A 12298-nucleotide genomic window follows, 5' to 3' on the forward strand; every position below is an offset into this window, starting at 1 on the left:
CTCCTGAGAGTTAATAGGATTGACATCTAACTATTGTCAGGAAAACAACAAGTGTAGGCTTGGAAACGAGGGGGAATAGAACCCAAAAGTTAAGCGTGCTCAGGCTGGAGTAGTGAGAGGATGGGTGACCGGCCGGAAAGTTAGATGATTTAGAATGATGAGGGGTGATTAGAAATTAGAGGTTAAATTAAGCAGTGATGAGGGGTGATTAGAGATTAAATTGAAAAATTATTTAAAAATTTGAAAATCAGAAAAAAAATTCAAAAAAGTTTTATTTTTTTTCCCGTGAAAATTATCTTTAGTCCCGGTTTGTGTTACCAACCGGGACTAAAGGTGTAGCGGAATGATGAGGGGTGATTAGAAATTAGAGGTTAAATTGAGGAGCGATGAGGGGTGATTAGAGATTAAATTGGAAAATTATTTAAAAATTTGAAAATCAGAAAAAAAATTTCAAAAAAGTTTATTTTTTCCGTAAAAATTACCTTTAGTCCCGATTGTAAGAACCGGGACTAAAGGGAGAGACTTTACTAACGACCCTTTAGTCCCGATTCCAGAACCGGGACTAAAGGCCCTCTAGAACCGGGACAAATGGTCCTTTTCTACTAGTGTACGTGGTACTGATTCAGCACTGAAACACATCTTAAGTTTTACAAAGATCTCTAAGAACAATCCCCACACTACTAATTTAAGAAAGTTGATGAATATGTGCATATATAATTTGTTAAAATTATATTCTGATGATTATATAATTAAAACACATGAGATTATTAAAGATAAAATCATGTAGCCAAGCAAAGGGACGATGTGAACAAGCAGGCATAAGCAATAACCGAGCATTTGACAAAAAAAAAACTACCACAATTGAGGTTTGCGTCTCACTAAACTACAACTTTCTAAAAAAGTGTCTGTAAACTACTTTTTTTTAAATTTTGTGACAAAAACTACCACTTTCAGATAATGCCAGTTTAGATGATTTAAACATGTTTATGACATGTGAGACCCATTCGTCGGGGCTGACATGGCGGCAAAGTCAACTCCGTTTATTTCGACCGTTATTACAAGTGGGGCCCACACGTCGGCTTCAATCTCCCTCCTCCTCCTCTTTGTGTGTGTCATGTCCTCGCGTCGGCCTCGATTTCTATTGCTAGGTCGAGTTCTCACGAGGCCCATTGCCACAGAAAGCCGCCTCAGTCGGGCCGAAACAATTTTGCCCGGGAAATAATGAGATGCGGACGTGGATTTTTCCGTTGTGGTAGCGCATCGTACAACGTCAGCGCACACAACCAGCCCGGGTAACTGCCCAGGGTGGCCGGGCGCTGGCTCCGCCACTGCGTACATACGGGTACAACAACACTGCAATGGCCTCCTCCTGCCCAAGGACAAGTATGAGTGCGAGTCTATCTACTATACCTACAACATATGTGTGCAAACCGACCGCATGGCGAGAAGATCCTTGTACCGGTTCCGCTAATGATGTGGAGGTGCGACGTCGAGGCATGTCCCTCGCCTTTGATCTAGTCGTGTCCTGGCATAAAGAGGTGTTCCTCTTTCTGAAAGAAAGATCTCATCTGCCATCGGGGGACATCCATATACACTCAACGGAGCCTTGGTGGGTCGATGATGGGAACTTGATTGATTGGAGAAGAGCAACAAGAAATGTACTTATAAAGTGTGCTCCATTTGCTTGTCTTCTCGTCGTGGATTGACAATGGGAGAGCCAAAAATTCTTGCCGTGGCATTTCATTGACCTAGTGAAGGACCCATGCGTTGCGGCTGAGCAGACATTGTGGTCAGCCGAGTTTCATACTAGGTCGCTCTTGTCATTGCGGTGTCTTATGATCATGCATTGCTCACAAGGAACTTCTGACACAGTGGAGCTACCAAGCGATCCAGATCCGATGATGGAGCTGATGATTAGGAGAAGTTGAGGAATACACTGACACTGCCCGAGAGGTCCATCTTAGCAAGCTACGAGACAAGGATTCTTCATTGTGCGGTGTTGAACAAGTTGTGGCCCCATGTATGGGTGCTCATAGAATCGACCAACAACATGCTACTAGGGTGGATACTGGCACACAAGGCTGACCTTAGGTAGGACGCACGATCATGTATTGGATTTGGTGACAAATGCAGCCAAGGATGAGACGGGAGGTGGTCAGATGTAGTAAAAGGAGCTTGTATGGTACTCCCTACATTCCAAATTACTCGCCGTGGTTTTAGTTTCAATTTGAACTAAAACCACGACGAGTAATTTGGAACGGAGGGAGTATATTATTATGAACATGGAGATGATGAAAACTGGAAAGGAAGCCTACAATGGAATCAGCAAACAAATCAACAAAGATAGCAGTCATACATCTTTGACAATTGACAACACCTCCACCACCATCTTTGTCCTACTTAGTTAATCTTTGCACCTTTTCAAATTTAAGCATGCATGGAGGGAGTACTATTCAACGTGGGCGTGCTCTATTTTGGCCTGATTTGATTTTAAAAAGTTAATCCAATCTTTTTCACAGCTGTATGGCTGCGATTCTACGCCCTGTGTCCGTGTCATAATGTCGTCGTGCGGTTTGTGTCGTCTGGGTTTTGAGGAGCAATATCCGAAGAGTTTCATCAAATTTAAAAGAAAGGTAGGAGTAGCTTTCAAATATAGGAGTAAGAAAAATCTCACTTCTTGTTCAAAAAAAGAAAAAAAAAAGGCAATCTTGTAAACCGCAGCTAGCTCACCAATAGAATTAGAATTATGCATCAGCAAATGGCTTGTTTGAACGTCCGGCTCTATCTGTACCCCAGCTGTCCTCCTTCTAGACGTAGGAATCTTTTTTAGATTCTAGATTCAGATAGGTATCCCAACATTCAAACTTCTCTATCTCTAACGTACATTGCCAGCCAGCCGGAGCTCTATATATAGTTGGGCATTCTCTCCACGATTATACCACCTCCTCTCCAGCCCGTCCCTTCCCCTCACGCAGACGATGGCGCTCTCCAAGCACATCATCGCCGTGTTCTTTGCCCTGCTGGCCATCGCAGCGACGCTGCAGCCGTCAGACGCGAGGCTCCGGTCCGCCGCCGCAAACCAAGAAGAAGCCAAAGCCACCACCACGGCCGATGGAGGCTCCCCGTCTCTTCCCAGCCTGCCACTGCCTCAGATCCCCGGTATGCCCAGCCTACCACCAATATTCCGCTCCCTTTTCCCGCCGCTGCCCCAGATCCCCGGCCTGCCTCCGCTCTTTGGGCCGCTCCCAGGTGCACCGCCATCCCAATGGCTGCCTCAGATCCCCGGCATGCCACACATCCCACTTCCCACTCCTTCGCCAAGCCCGCCGCCGCCGAAGGAGTGCCTGACGCCGTTGACGGCCATGATACCGTGCATGGACTATCTCACCAACGTCACGGTGTTCTCGCCCCCGAGCGCTTGCTGCGATGGCCTCAAGTCGGTCGTCAGCACCGCGCCGATCTGCCTCTGCCACGGCCTTAACAACAACGGCGGCATGAGCAAGCTCTTCCCCAAGCCTATCGACCCCATCCGCATGATCATCCTCCCTGCTAGGTGTGGCGCCATGATTCCCCTGCAGACGATCTTCTCCTGCGCCAGTAAGTTACTAACCGTGTCCGTGTTCATTGTGTTTCCTTTTATATGTGCTGCTTGCTTTGGAAGGAGATTGATTAACTTGCATTGGTGATGATTTGACAGCCCAACCCTTGCCGCCGCTGACGCCTCCTGCCACGACTCCGTCGCCTCCCGCTGCTTCTCCCGCGCCATCACCATAGGAGAAAAAGGATGCACAGATCGCCGATGCTTTCGTCGGGATTATATATCGTTTAAGTTGGTTTTATTTAGGTAGTACTATATCAGAGAAAGATATCAGCTACCGTTTAGGGGTTAGGACGTCTCTCATATGTAGCTCCTAGTGCTACTTAGTTACCATATAAGTATACAGTCATGTCAGATCTCTTTCACATGATGTAATCGTTGTCAATGGATAGTATTATACTAGATCGATGCATGTTGGTGATTCATGTCGTTATTGCTGTATGATGGCCCAGAATTAACGCTGAGTCGATCTGATCTATATGCGTGCTTGCTCGCTGGATCCTTTGGTAGTTGGTACATGAAAGCCTTGGTAGACGTATGACTAAACTTTTGCTACCTTTGTTATCCTTGCAGCTTGATTAAGTCTGTTGCTATCAGGTTTTCCAAGTGCTATGATAATCATGCATACCACTTACTAGACACAAAACAAGATTTTTTTTTAGAGTTTTCGGACGCACAGATTCCTGTCTCTCCTCTCAGCCAAATTCTCTATATGTATACCCCAGAATTGATCAGCTACGTAGCCAAGAATTGCTACACAGCATAGCTGAACTCCTTTGCCAAACAGATTTGGCACGAGTCAGCTTGGGGCAAGGAGGATTGTGCACCTACAGCTACGGATGGTGTGCTGGAATGGTCCACATCGCTATCACCAACAGCTCATTCCAGGAAGTACTAAAACTCCATGATCATCCTCGTGGTGTGGGAAACTTGGATGCAAAGGATCGCCGTCGTATTTGACAACGCGCCGGGTTTGTGTTAGGTTTTGGTAAAGCATCTCAATTTCCATAACATGTGAGCCCGCGATATATATTGTATTGATGTGACGAGAGGGATCTTGTGGTCGTTTATAGAAGTTGTTCGGTTGAACGACAAACCATCTGAGAGATTATAGAGGGAGATCGATATACATATGGGAGAGATAGAGAGATAAGGCTAAACAAGATTAAAAGAAAACAATCTCTCAAATTACCCTGCACTTGAGGTACAAATCTGACCTCTAGTTGTTTGTTTGAAACTCGTCCTCTGACAAAGTGACAAAGTGAAAACTGGGTTGGCATATAAATAAGTAGCACAAATATTATCACACCAAAGACACCGTGGTTGCATTTGTGAAACTTTAAGTTCTTTCAGCATAAACTAGACCCAAGTAAGTCCTGCTATTGCATTTGCTAGTGCTTTATATTCTGCTTCTGTACTTGACCTGGAAGTGGTTGCATCTTTCTTTGCACACCATAATATTATATAGGTTTGGTCCATAGAATATGGCAAACCCATCAATAGACCTTCTATCATCCACACAACCAGCCCAATCCGCACAGAAAATGCACTTACAAGAGTGAGTGATTGACAAAAAACTACCACTTTAGGGGTTCGCGTCCCACAGAACTACCACTTTTTTAAAAGTGACCGAAAACTATCAAAAAAACGTAAAAACGTGACTAAAAACTACCAGGTTGACTGAATGGTGGTTTAGACCGTTTTAATCGCGATTCTGACGTGAGTGGCCCACGTGCCAGGCTGGCGGCCCGCCTAACGGCTAACGGCGCGCGCGCGGGGCGGTTAGAGCCGCTCGTCGGTCGCACCTGGTCGGGACCAGGTCATAACCTGGCCGACCGGGCCGCTCGTCCCCACCAGCTCTCTCACTCTCCCCCGAGCTCCTAGCCCTAGCCGTCGGCAGCCATGGCGGCTGTGGATGCAAACTCCGCGGCGATTCAGGCATACCTCCGGGCGGCAGCGCGGCGCATCAGCCTTCTCAGTCCGAATCTAATCCTTCCGCTGGCGGCGCGCAGCAGAGGTTGGATTGGTCGGCGCCGGCGCGACCACCGTCGACGACAAGAAGCAGAGCTCAAGGTCGGCGGAAGCTTCCTCATTCTGCTGGCGGCGGCAGGTACGGCCTAGTTTTTTGCATGGTTGCGAGATTCAGAGATTCAGAGAATCGGTAATTTAGGCTAGTTTTTTGCATGGTTAGATTCAGTTATGGTCATCTTGGAAATTGTTAGTATTGTGCATACATTGTTGTGTAAGAAACTGAAAAAAGCAGTTTGACAGAAACTCAATATTGTGTCTACTTAGGTTCAGTAATCCTGTATTCAGTTAATAAAGGTATTTCATTTTATAATTTTCATAATTGATGACCCAAAGTGGTCAATTTGGTTCCATTTCAATGCCAGAGAATCTGTGGTTCGAAATTTATACCAGTCAGACATATCATATTTGACAATGCTTTCTCTTATTGGGAGTGAGGGCTTTGTGGCTGATGATTATATGTGTTATGTATTTGATGAGGAGAAAGGATTAGGAGGTTTAGATAAAATATGCTGTGAAGATGATGTGCAGCAGATGTTGGCACACTCTCATAATGAAAAGTTTCTGAACATAAGAGTAGTGGGAGCTCTTGAGGAATGTAATGCAGATGAGAACAGAGATAGTTATTTTGCTGAACATTGCATTAACACTCAGCAAAGTTGCACTAAGGTGGTGGATATAAGCATGGACAGAAAGGAAGAGCTGAAGAAAAGCATGGTGCAGAGAGAGGCTGACCTTAACCATTTTGAAGGTGATACTGATGTGTCTGAATTTGTTTCTGTTGATGAAGCTGCAAATTCAGGTTCAGATGGGAACAATGTGGATTTTCAGTCAGAGTATTCCTCTGAAGATGAAGCTGCAAAACAAGATACAATAGTGGTACAGAAACTGAAGGTAGTGAGAAAACCTGGTCCAACTAGTAGATCCCACCATGAGATTGAGAAAATGGAGAAAGAAGATTGGTTCCCTGAAGCAGATGAAAAATGTTTCCCTGGTGACTATGGCATCAGTGATGAAGAAGATGAGCCTGAAGGATCCTATAAACTACCAAGTGGTAGGAAGAGAAGGAATAAGAAGTTGAAAGACAGGATATGGTATGATGACAAACTTCAAGGACCAGTAGAACAGTTTTGTAAGGGCTTGTGGTTCACCACTGTGTATGAGTTCAAAGATGCACTTAGGGATTTTCACATTAGGACTTTGAGAAATTTTCAATACCACAGAAATGCCCCAGATAAGATTATTGTTTGGTGCTCAGAGAGAGCCACCCAGGGATGTGATTTTTATATATGTGCCTCTAAGTTAGCTCATGAAAAAACATTCTGCATCAAGAAGTGTGATATGTTGCACACTTGTGGAGCATGTGCAGAGTCCACAAAGGTTACTACTAAGTGGACGCCAAGGTCAGTGGAGGCAGCATTGAGAGAAGACATTAGATCTCCTATGGATGCATTAATTAAGAAGACCAAGACTAAGTTTTCAGTGGATGTATCAAGAAGTGTGGCATATAGGGCAAGGAGGAAGGTTGTTGATGTAGTTCAAGGTGACCACAAGCAGCAGTACTTGAGGCTCAGGGAATATCTTCAAGCAGTTCTTGACACAAACCCAGGTAGCTGGTGTATAGTAACAACATTTGAAGATCCAGAGAACCCAGCACCTACTCCTAGATTCAAGTATATGTTCTATTGTTTAGCAGCTTCAAAGGAAGGTTTCCTTAATGGTTGCAGACCATTTACAGGTCTTGATGGATGCTTCATCAAGTTAACCACTGGACAACAAATTCTTGCAGCCACAGGAAGGGATGGAAACAACAATATTTATCCTATAGCTTTTGGTGTGGTTGACAAGGAAGATGGTGAAAGCTGGAATTGGTTTTTAACTCAATTGAGATGTTGCATTGGCAGTGGCAACAAATTTGGAACATACACTATCATGTCTGACAGGCAAAAGGTTGGGAAGAATTTCATTGAGCAATTTATGTTATTACTTTTTTCAATTGTATTAATAATTTGTGAATGTGCAGGGCTTGCTTAAGGCAATAAATGAGGTATTCCCTGATTCACCTCAAAGGTATTGCCTTAGGCACATATATGCAAATTTTCAATTTGCTGGATTTAGAGGCCAAGAACTAAAGAGGTGTATTGACAAGGCTAGCTACTCCTACACTAAACATGGGCATGAACTAGGCATGGCAGAGCTGAAAGCACAGTCTGAGGATGCTTGGAAATGGCTCAAAAAAATTGAGGTCTCTACTTGGGCTAGGTTTGCTATGGATCATACTTGCAAAACAGATTTAGTTGTGAACAATGTAAGTGAAGTCTTCAACAAGATGATACTGGATGTTAGGGCCAAACCAATACGGACAATGTTTGAAGGGATTAGGACCAAGCAAATGATCAAGAGCCAACAAATTAGGGAGAAGTTACAGATTAGCAGGTGGACAATCACACCAACCTACTCAGAGATTTTAGAAGAGAACAAGCACTATGCCAAGTATTGTCAGGCTGATAGAGCAGGTCCAACAATTTGGCAAGTTACTAGCAAAGAAAAACAGTATTGTGTGGACATGGAAGGGTATACATGTGACTGCAAGAGATGGAACATGACTGGTGTACCTTGCAGTCATGGCATATCTGTACTGACAAAGCAAAAGCTGCATCCTGAGGACTATGTCAATGACTTTTTCAAGAAGCCACTTTATTTGGAGACATACAAAGAAATTATATACCTTGTTCCTGGTCCAGATTTCTGGCCTCACACAAACACTCCAGACATCGAACCTCCTGTGTTCAAAGAAAAGGCAGGCAGAAAACAGACTGCAAGGAGGAAAGGAGAGTTTGAAGTTCCTGCCCCAAGAGACACCAGTAGGATGGGAACAATTACCTGTGGAAATTGTGGGTTGGAAGGACACAAGTATACAAGTTGCAATAAGACTCCTAGGCCTAAACTGCAAATGAGGAAAAACAAACACCAGGTAATTATCAAGCATCAGAGCAATGTTTCCTTTTACATAGTCTAATCTAAGTTAAGTTGGACCTTTAATGTAGGAAAACAGGGCAGTCTATGCACCTGCTCCATCTGCTCCAATACAAACTCCAAGAGCACCAGCCCCTAGTGCAAGAGCACCAGCTGCTGCTGCATCAGCACCAGCTCCTGCTGCAAAAAGGGGTAGGCCTACAGGTGGAGGGAGAGGAAAGGAATTCAGTGCACCAAGATCTGTTGCTACAACTTCAGAGGTTTTGGCTGGTAACAAAAGGAAGAGGTTTGCAAGCAGCAGATTGAGGGGTTATTTCTATGCCAGTGGTAACTGACACTATAAAAAGGTAGAACTTCTCTCTTTGAACCTGTTTGAATTAGTTTAGAACCTGTTTCTCTTTGTTTTGAACCTGTCTGTACTTTTCTGCATGAGTATGTCTGAATTTGGGTGAACCTGACCGAACCTCACTGTACTTGTATCAAATTTGTGGTGTACCGTGGGCCTGATGGTGGGCTTCCGTGTTGGACCTAACTAACCCACCAAGCCTGCCACACTGTGTACATAAGAGAGGCCACCAGAAACCACTGGATCCCTGCGCCTCATTCCCCTTGACCAAAACCTAGCCGCCGCTGATGGATCCACAGTTAGGAGAGGTAGTTGATGAACAAGACGAGGTTGCTAGGGCTGAAAGGAGGGCTGAAAGGAGGGCCAACCGTCGAGCACAGGCACAAGATCGACGCCAGAGGATTGCTGCCATGATTATGGCGGAACGCAACCAGAATGACGTGAAGCAGTTCAAGGAGGTGTTCCTAGAAGGAACCAACATCACAGATGAACTAATCATCTGGTGGGCCAGAGACAGGGCTTCTTTCCATCGATTCCAAGCAACAAGGAAGAGATGGACTCAGATCCTGGCTGCAGCAGAAGGAAGACAGGATTGGGATTAGTTCTACGCGGTAGTTTCTGACTAAATTGTGGTGTTTCTGAATCTGCTTGTCTTGTGCTCAATATTGCCCTGAATCTTGTTCTTAGTCTTGCTTTGAATCTTGTCTTCTTCTGAACTTTCTGAACTTTATGATTGCAGTGAAGGATGCAGTTCAGGAGATGCACCAACCGTGATGAAGACGATGCAATGTGGCTGCCTGAATCTATGTTAAAGAGAGTACTCATGTTAAAGATTATGCTTATTTTCTGAACTATCTATGTTTGGGTTGTTGGAAAATCTATGATAAAGACTATGCTTATTTTCTAAGAAATGTATCCATGGCACAGTATTTTTAAGTCTGAACTTATGCTTGAATCCATCTATCTGCATTTATCTGAATGTTTCTATACTTGGGCTTTGCTGAAATGTGATTTTTTGGTCACTCTAATTTTTGAAATACTCCACTGTTTGACCATCAACTACTCCACTGTTTGAGCACACAAGTTCCAAGTTGTTGGGTTTCAACAAAGACTTTAATTGCAACACAACTACACCATTTCTCATCACTCAATCTACCACTTCCCCACTGTCACACTCCACCGCACTTCCTCCACTCCAACATTTAAGTAGCCCAACAGCTCACTCTATCTCTACTCACTCTACCTCTCTCTCGAAAACCTCACTCCACCTACATCCATGGCTGGTTCTTCCTCTATGCCAGACCCATGGCTGAACCCCTTCCCCACCGACAAGGGCTGGGTTGCCATGCTTTTTGGGTCGGCTCGCGGCGACGAAGACCTCTTCCTCGACTACATGAAGATTGCCATGAGATACAGCAGCGCACAATGGCTCGTGGATGCATCAAAAGAGGTGAGGAAGAAGGCGACGACTGAGGAGAAGCAGCGCATGGACCAGCGCTATGCAACCCCAGGTAAGGGTATCATGCCCATCGACATGTTGCTGTGGGCAATGAAGGAGGCGGACTCCGGCGATGCTGGGCAGAGGGAACGGTGGGTAGCCCACCGCTATATCCCTCCTGCACAAGCTGCAACTCCAACTACTATGGGCAACACCGACGAGGACCTGCAGATCATCGCCCCACCAGCACTGTTGGCTCGCCGACGTCCTCCTCCCATCATCGTCATCAATGGAGACGAAGAGGAGGTGCCAGAGCTGCCACCTACCACTCAAGTCAAGCAAGAGGTGCGACGGTCAGGTCGCATAGCAGGGCAGGGTAGATTCAGTTATCGCCAGATCTATGTGAGATTCAGTTATGTCAGTTTAGTTGTCAGTTTATCAGGGTGTTTGCAATCTCAGTGAGATTCAGTTCTGTCAGTTTAAGTGTCTTTGAACAATTTCAGTGTCCATGTCCTATCTATGTAAGACTAAATGCTATCTATGGGAGACTAGATGTCTTTCAAACTTCTCTGAATTTGTCTGAACCTGTGATGAAGCAATTTATGAAGTAAACAGATCTCAGCAAGAACTTATGATACAACACACACAAATAAACTACATCATACTTAGATAATTTAGTTCTTAACTTAACTTAGCACCAGTTCTCAGCATCAGGATAATATTTGGGCAGTACATATCAGGGCAAACACCACCCCCACACCAACCAAAATGATCTGAACCCATTACAGTTCTTAGGTAGTTCAAAGGTAGTTCATAAGTAGATCAGGGCATATTTGCATCAGACTGATCATTCCTAGGCCAATTATATATAGGCCTCATATATACTTACCATCCAGAGAGCTGCCACTTCACTCCTCCATCACAACTTCCTTTATCTTGTCCAGCTTTTCCTTGCACCCATGACCAACCTTAAGGAGCTCAGCAATGACATTCTCCAGCTTCTTCTTCTCTTCTTTAAGGAGATCTTTCTCCACCTCTAGCTCCTTCATGGCCTTCCTTGTGTTTTGGATTATATCAGCTTGACTCTGAAGGATGCACCTTTGTTCTTTCTTGAGCTTAAGCTTCTCCATTTGAAGCTCAATCTTTTCCTGCTCCTCAAGTTGCTTCTTCTTCTCCTTCAGTTCATTGATTGCCTGGCTTGTGCAATCCATGTCATGAGATTTGATTCCATCCTGATAATCAAACAACTTGGACACATCATCCACCAGCTGGCTATACTGATTGGCCAGAGAATTAAGCTCCTTCTGCAGTTTTGCAACCTCTATCCCATGAGCCTCATTATCCTGGGCTCTACCAAGGTTCTGCTCATGATACATATCCCAGAGCTTGCTTAAGCACCTTTGCAGAATTACAGGCCAGGGGGCATCTACCCACTCCAGAACACCACAGTTCACACCATCCTGAAAATCAATTTAATTTTACAGTGAACAAGCAAATTCAGAATAACAAATCATAAACAATAATGATATAAGCTACACTAGCTAGTTAGTTCTATACTACAAGTACAGTATTCAGACATGTTTCCAGTGTTCTTTACTACAAGTAAAGTATTCAGACATACCAATGTTTTCAGACTTAAGGAAAATTCAGAATAACAGCAACTAAACACTCTGTTTCCACTACATAGCAGAAATTCAAACTAATCAAATCCACACCAACTTGGTCCATTACCTCAGTAGCACATTCTATGAATCTCCTGCCAGTGTCAGTGCCTTCAAATGCCACAAACTTGCCCGCCCTCTGCCTGTGCAGGATGCACCTTCTGTCAGATTCAGTCACAAGCCCACAGAAACTAGGGTCTATCATAGTGTCAGGATTTTCTGCAAAAGCAAAAGCATATCTATATCAAGAA

The 12298-nt window shown here is 44.5% G+C and overlaps 3 protein-coding genes and 1 pseudogene across 3 annotated transcripts; 3 read left to right on the forward strand and 1 right to left on the reverse strand.

Moving 5' to 3' along the window:
* Positions 1-12298, forward strand: part of LOC125532484 (putative GABA transporter 2) — a 247043-nt pseudogene that overhangs the window by 161876 nt on the left and 72869 nt on the right.
* Positions 2970-3774, forward strand: LOC147992958 (uncharacterized). The gene is made up of 2 exons (XM_087532774.1): positions 2970-3597; positions 3698-3774. Exons 1-2 carry the CDS (start codon positions 2979-2981, stop codon positions 3772-3774), a joined length of 696 nt encoding a protein of 231 aa, XP_087388900.1. The 5' UTR covers positions 2970-2978.
* LOC147992959 (uncharacterized) lies at positions 6968-9167 on the forward strand. The gene is made up of 3 exons (XM_087532766.1): positions 6968-7576; positions 7650-8600; positions 8674-9167. The coding sequence occupies exons 1-3, from the start codon at positions 6968-6970 to the stop codon at positions 8935-8937; spliced, it is 1824 nt and encodes a 607-aa protein (XP_087388892.1). The 3' UTR covers positions 8938-9167.
* On the reverse strand, positions 11102-12005 carry LOC147992960 (uncharacterized). The gene is made up of 2 exons (XM_087543156.1): positions 11964-12005; positions 11102-11846 (listed from the first exon to the last, which is right to left on the reverse strand). Exons 1-2 carry the CDS (start codon positions 12003-12005, stop codon positions 11295-11297), a joined length of 594 nt encoding a protein of 197 aa, XP_087399282.1. The 3' UTR covers positions 11102-11294.

Source organism: Triticum urartu, chromosome 1A, assembly GCF_056163025.1.
Source record: "Triticum urartu cultivar PI428250 chromosome 1A, HENAU_Tu73, whole genome shotgun sequence".
NCBI lineage: Eukaryota > Viridiplantae > Streptophyta > Magnoliopsida > Poales > Poaceae > Triticum > Triticum urartu.

Bases quoted from the DNA above. Each gene is read 5' to 3' on its own strand.
- LOC147992959 (XM_087532766.1), top strand. From the start codon at position 6,968: ATGTTGCACACTTGTGGAGCATGTGCAGAGTCCACAAAGGTTACTACT. The intron at 7,577-7,649 runs GTTGGGAAGAAT...GTGAATGTGCAG, and splicing joins TCATGTCTGACAGGCAAAAG to GGCTTGCTTAAGGCAATAAA. The intron at 8,601-8,673 runs GTAATTATCAAG...CCTTTAATGTAG, and splicing joins TGAGGAAAAACAAACACCAG to GAAAACAGGGCAGTCTATGC.
- LOC147992958 (XM_087532774.1), top strand. From the start codon at position 2,979: ATGGCGCTCTCCAAGCACATCATCGCCGTGTTCTTTGCCCTGCTGGCC. The intron at 3,598-3,697 runs GTAAGTTACTAA...ATGATTTGACAG, and splicing joins GACGATCTTCTCCTGCGCCA to CCCAACCCTTGCCGCCGCTG.
- LOC147992960 (XM_087543156.1), bottom strand. From the start codon at position 12,005: ATGTCTGAATACTTTACTTGTAGTAAAGAACACTGGAAACAT. The intron at 11,847-11,963 runs GTCTGAATACTG...ATTGATTTTCAG, and splicing joins GTAAAGAACACTGGAAACAT to GATGGTGTGAACTGTGGTGT.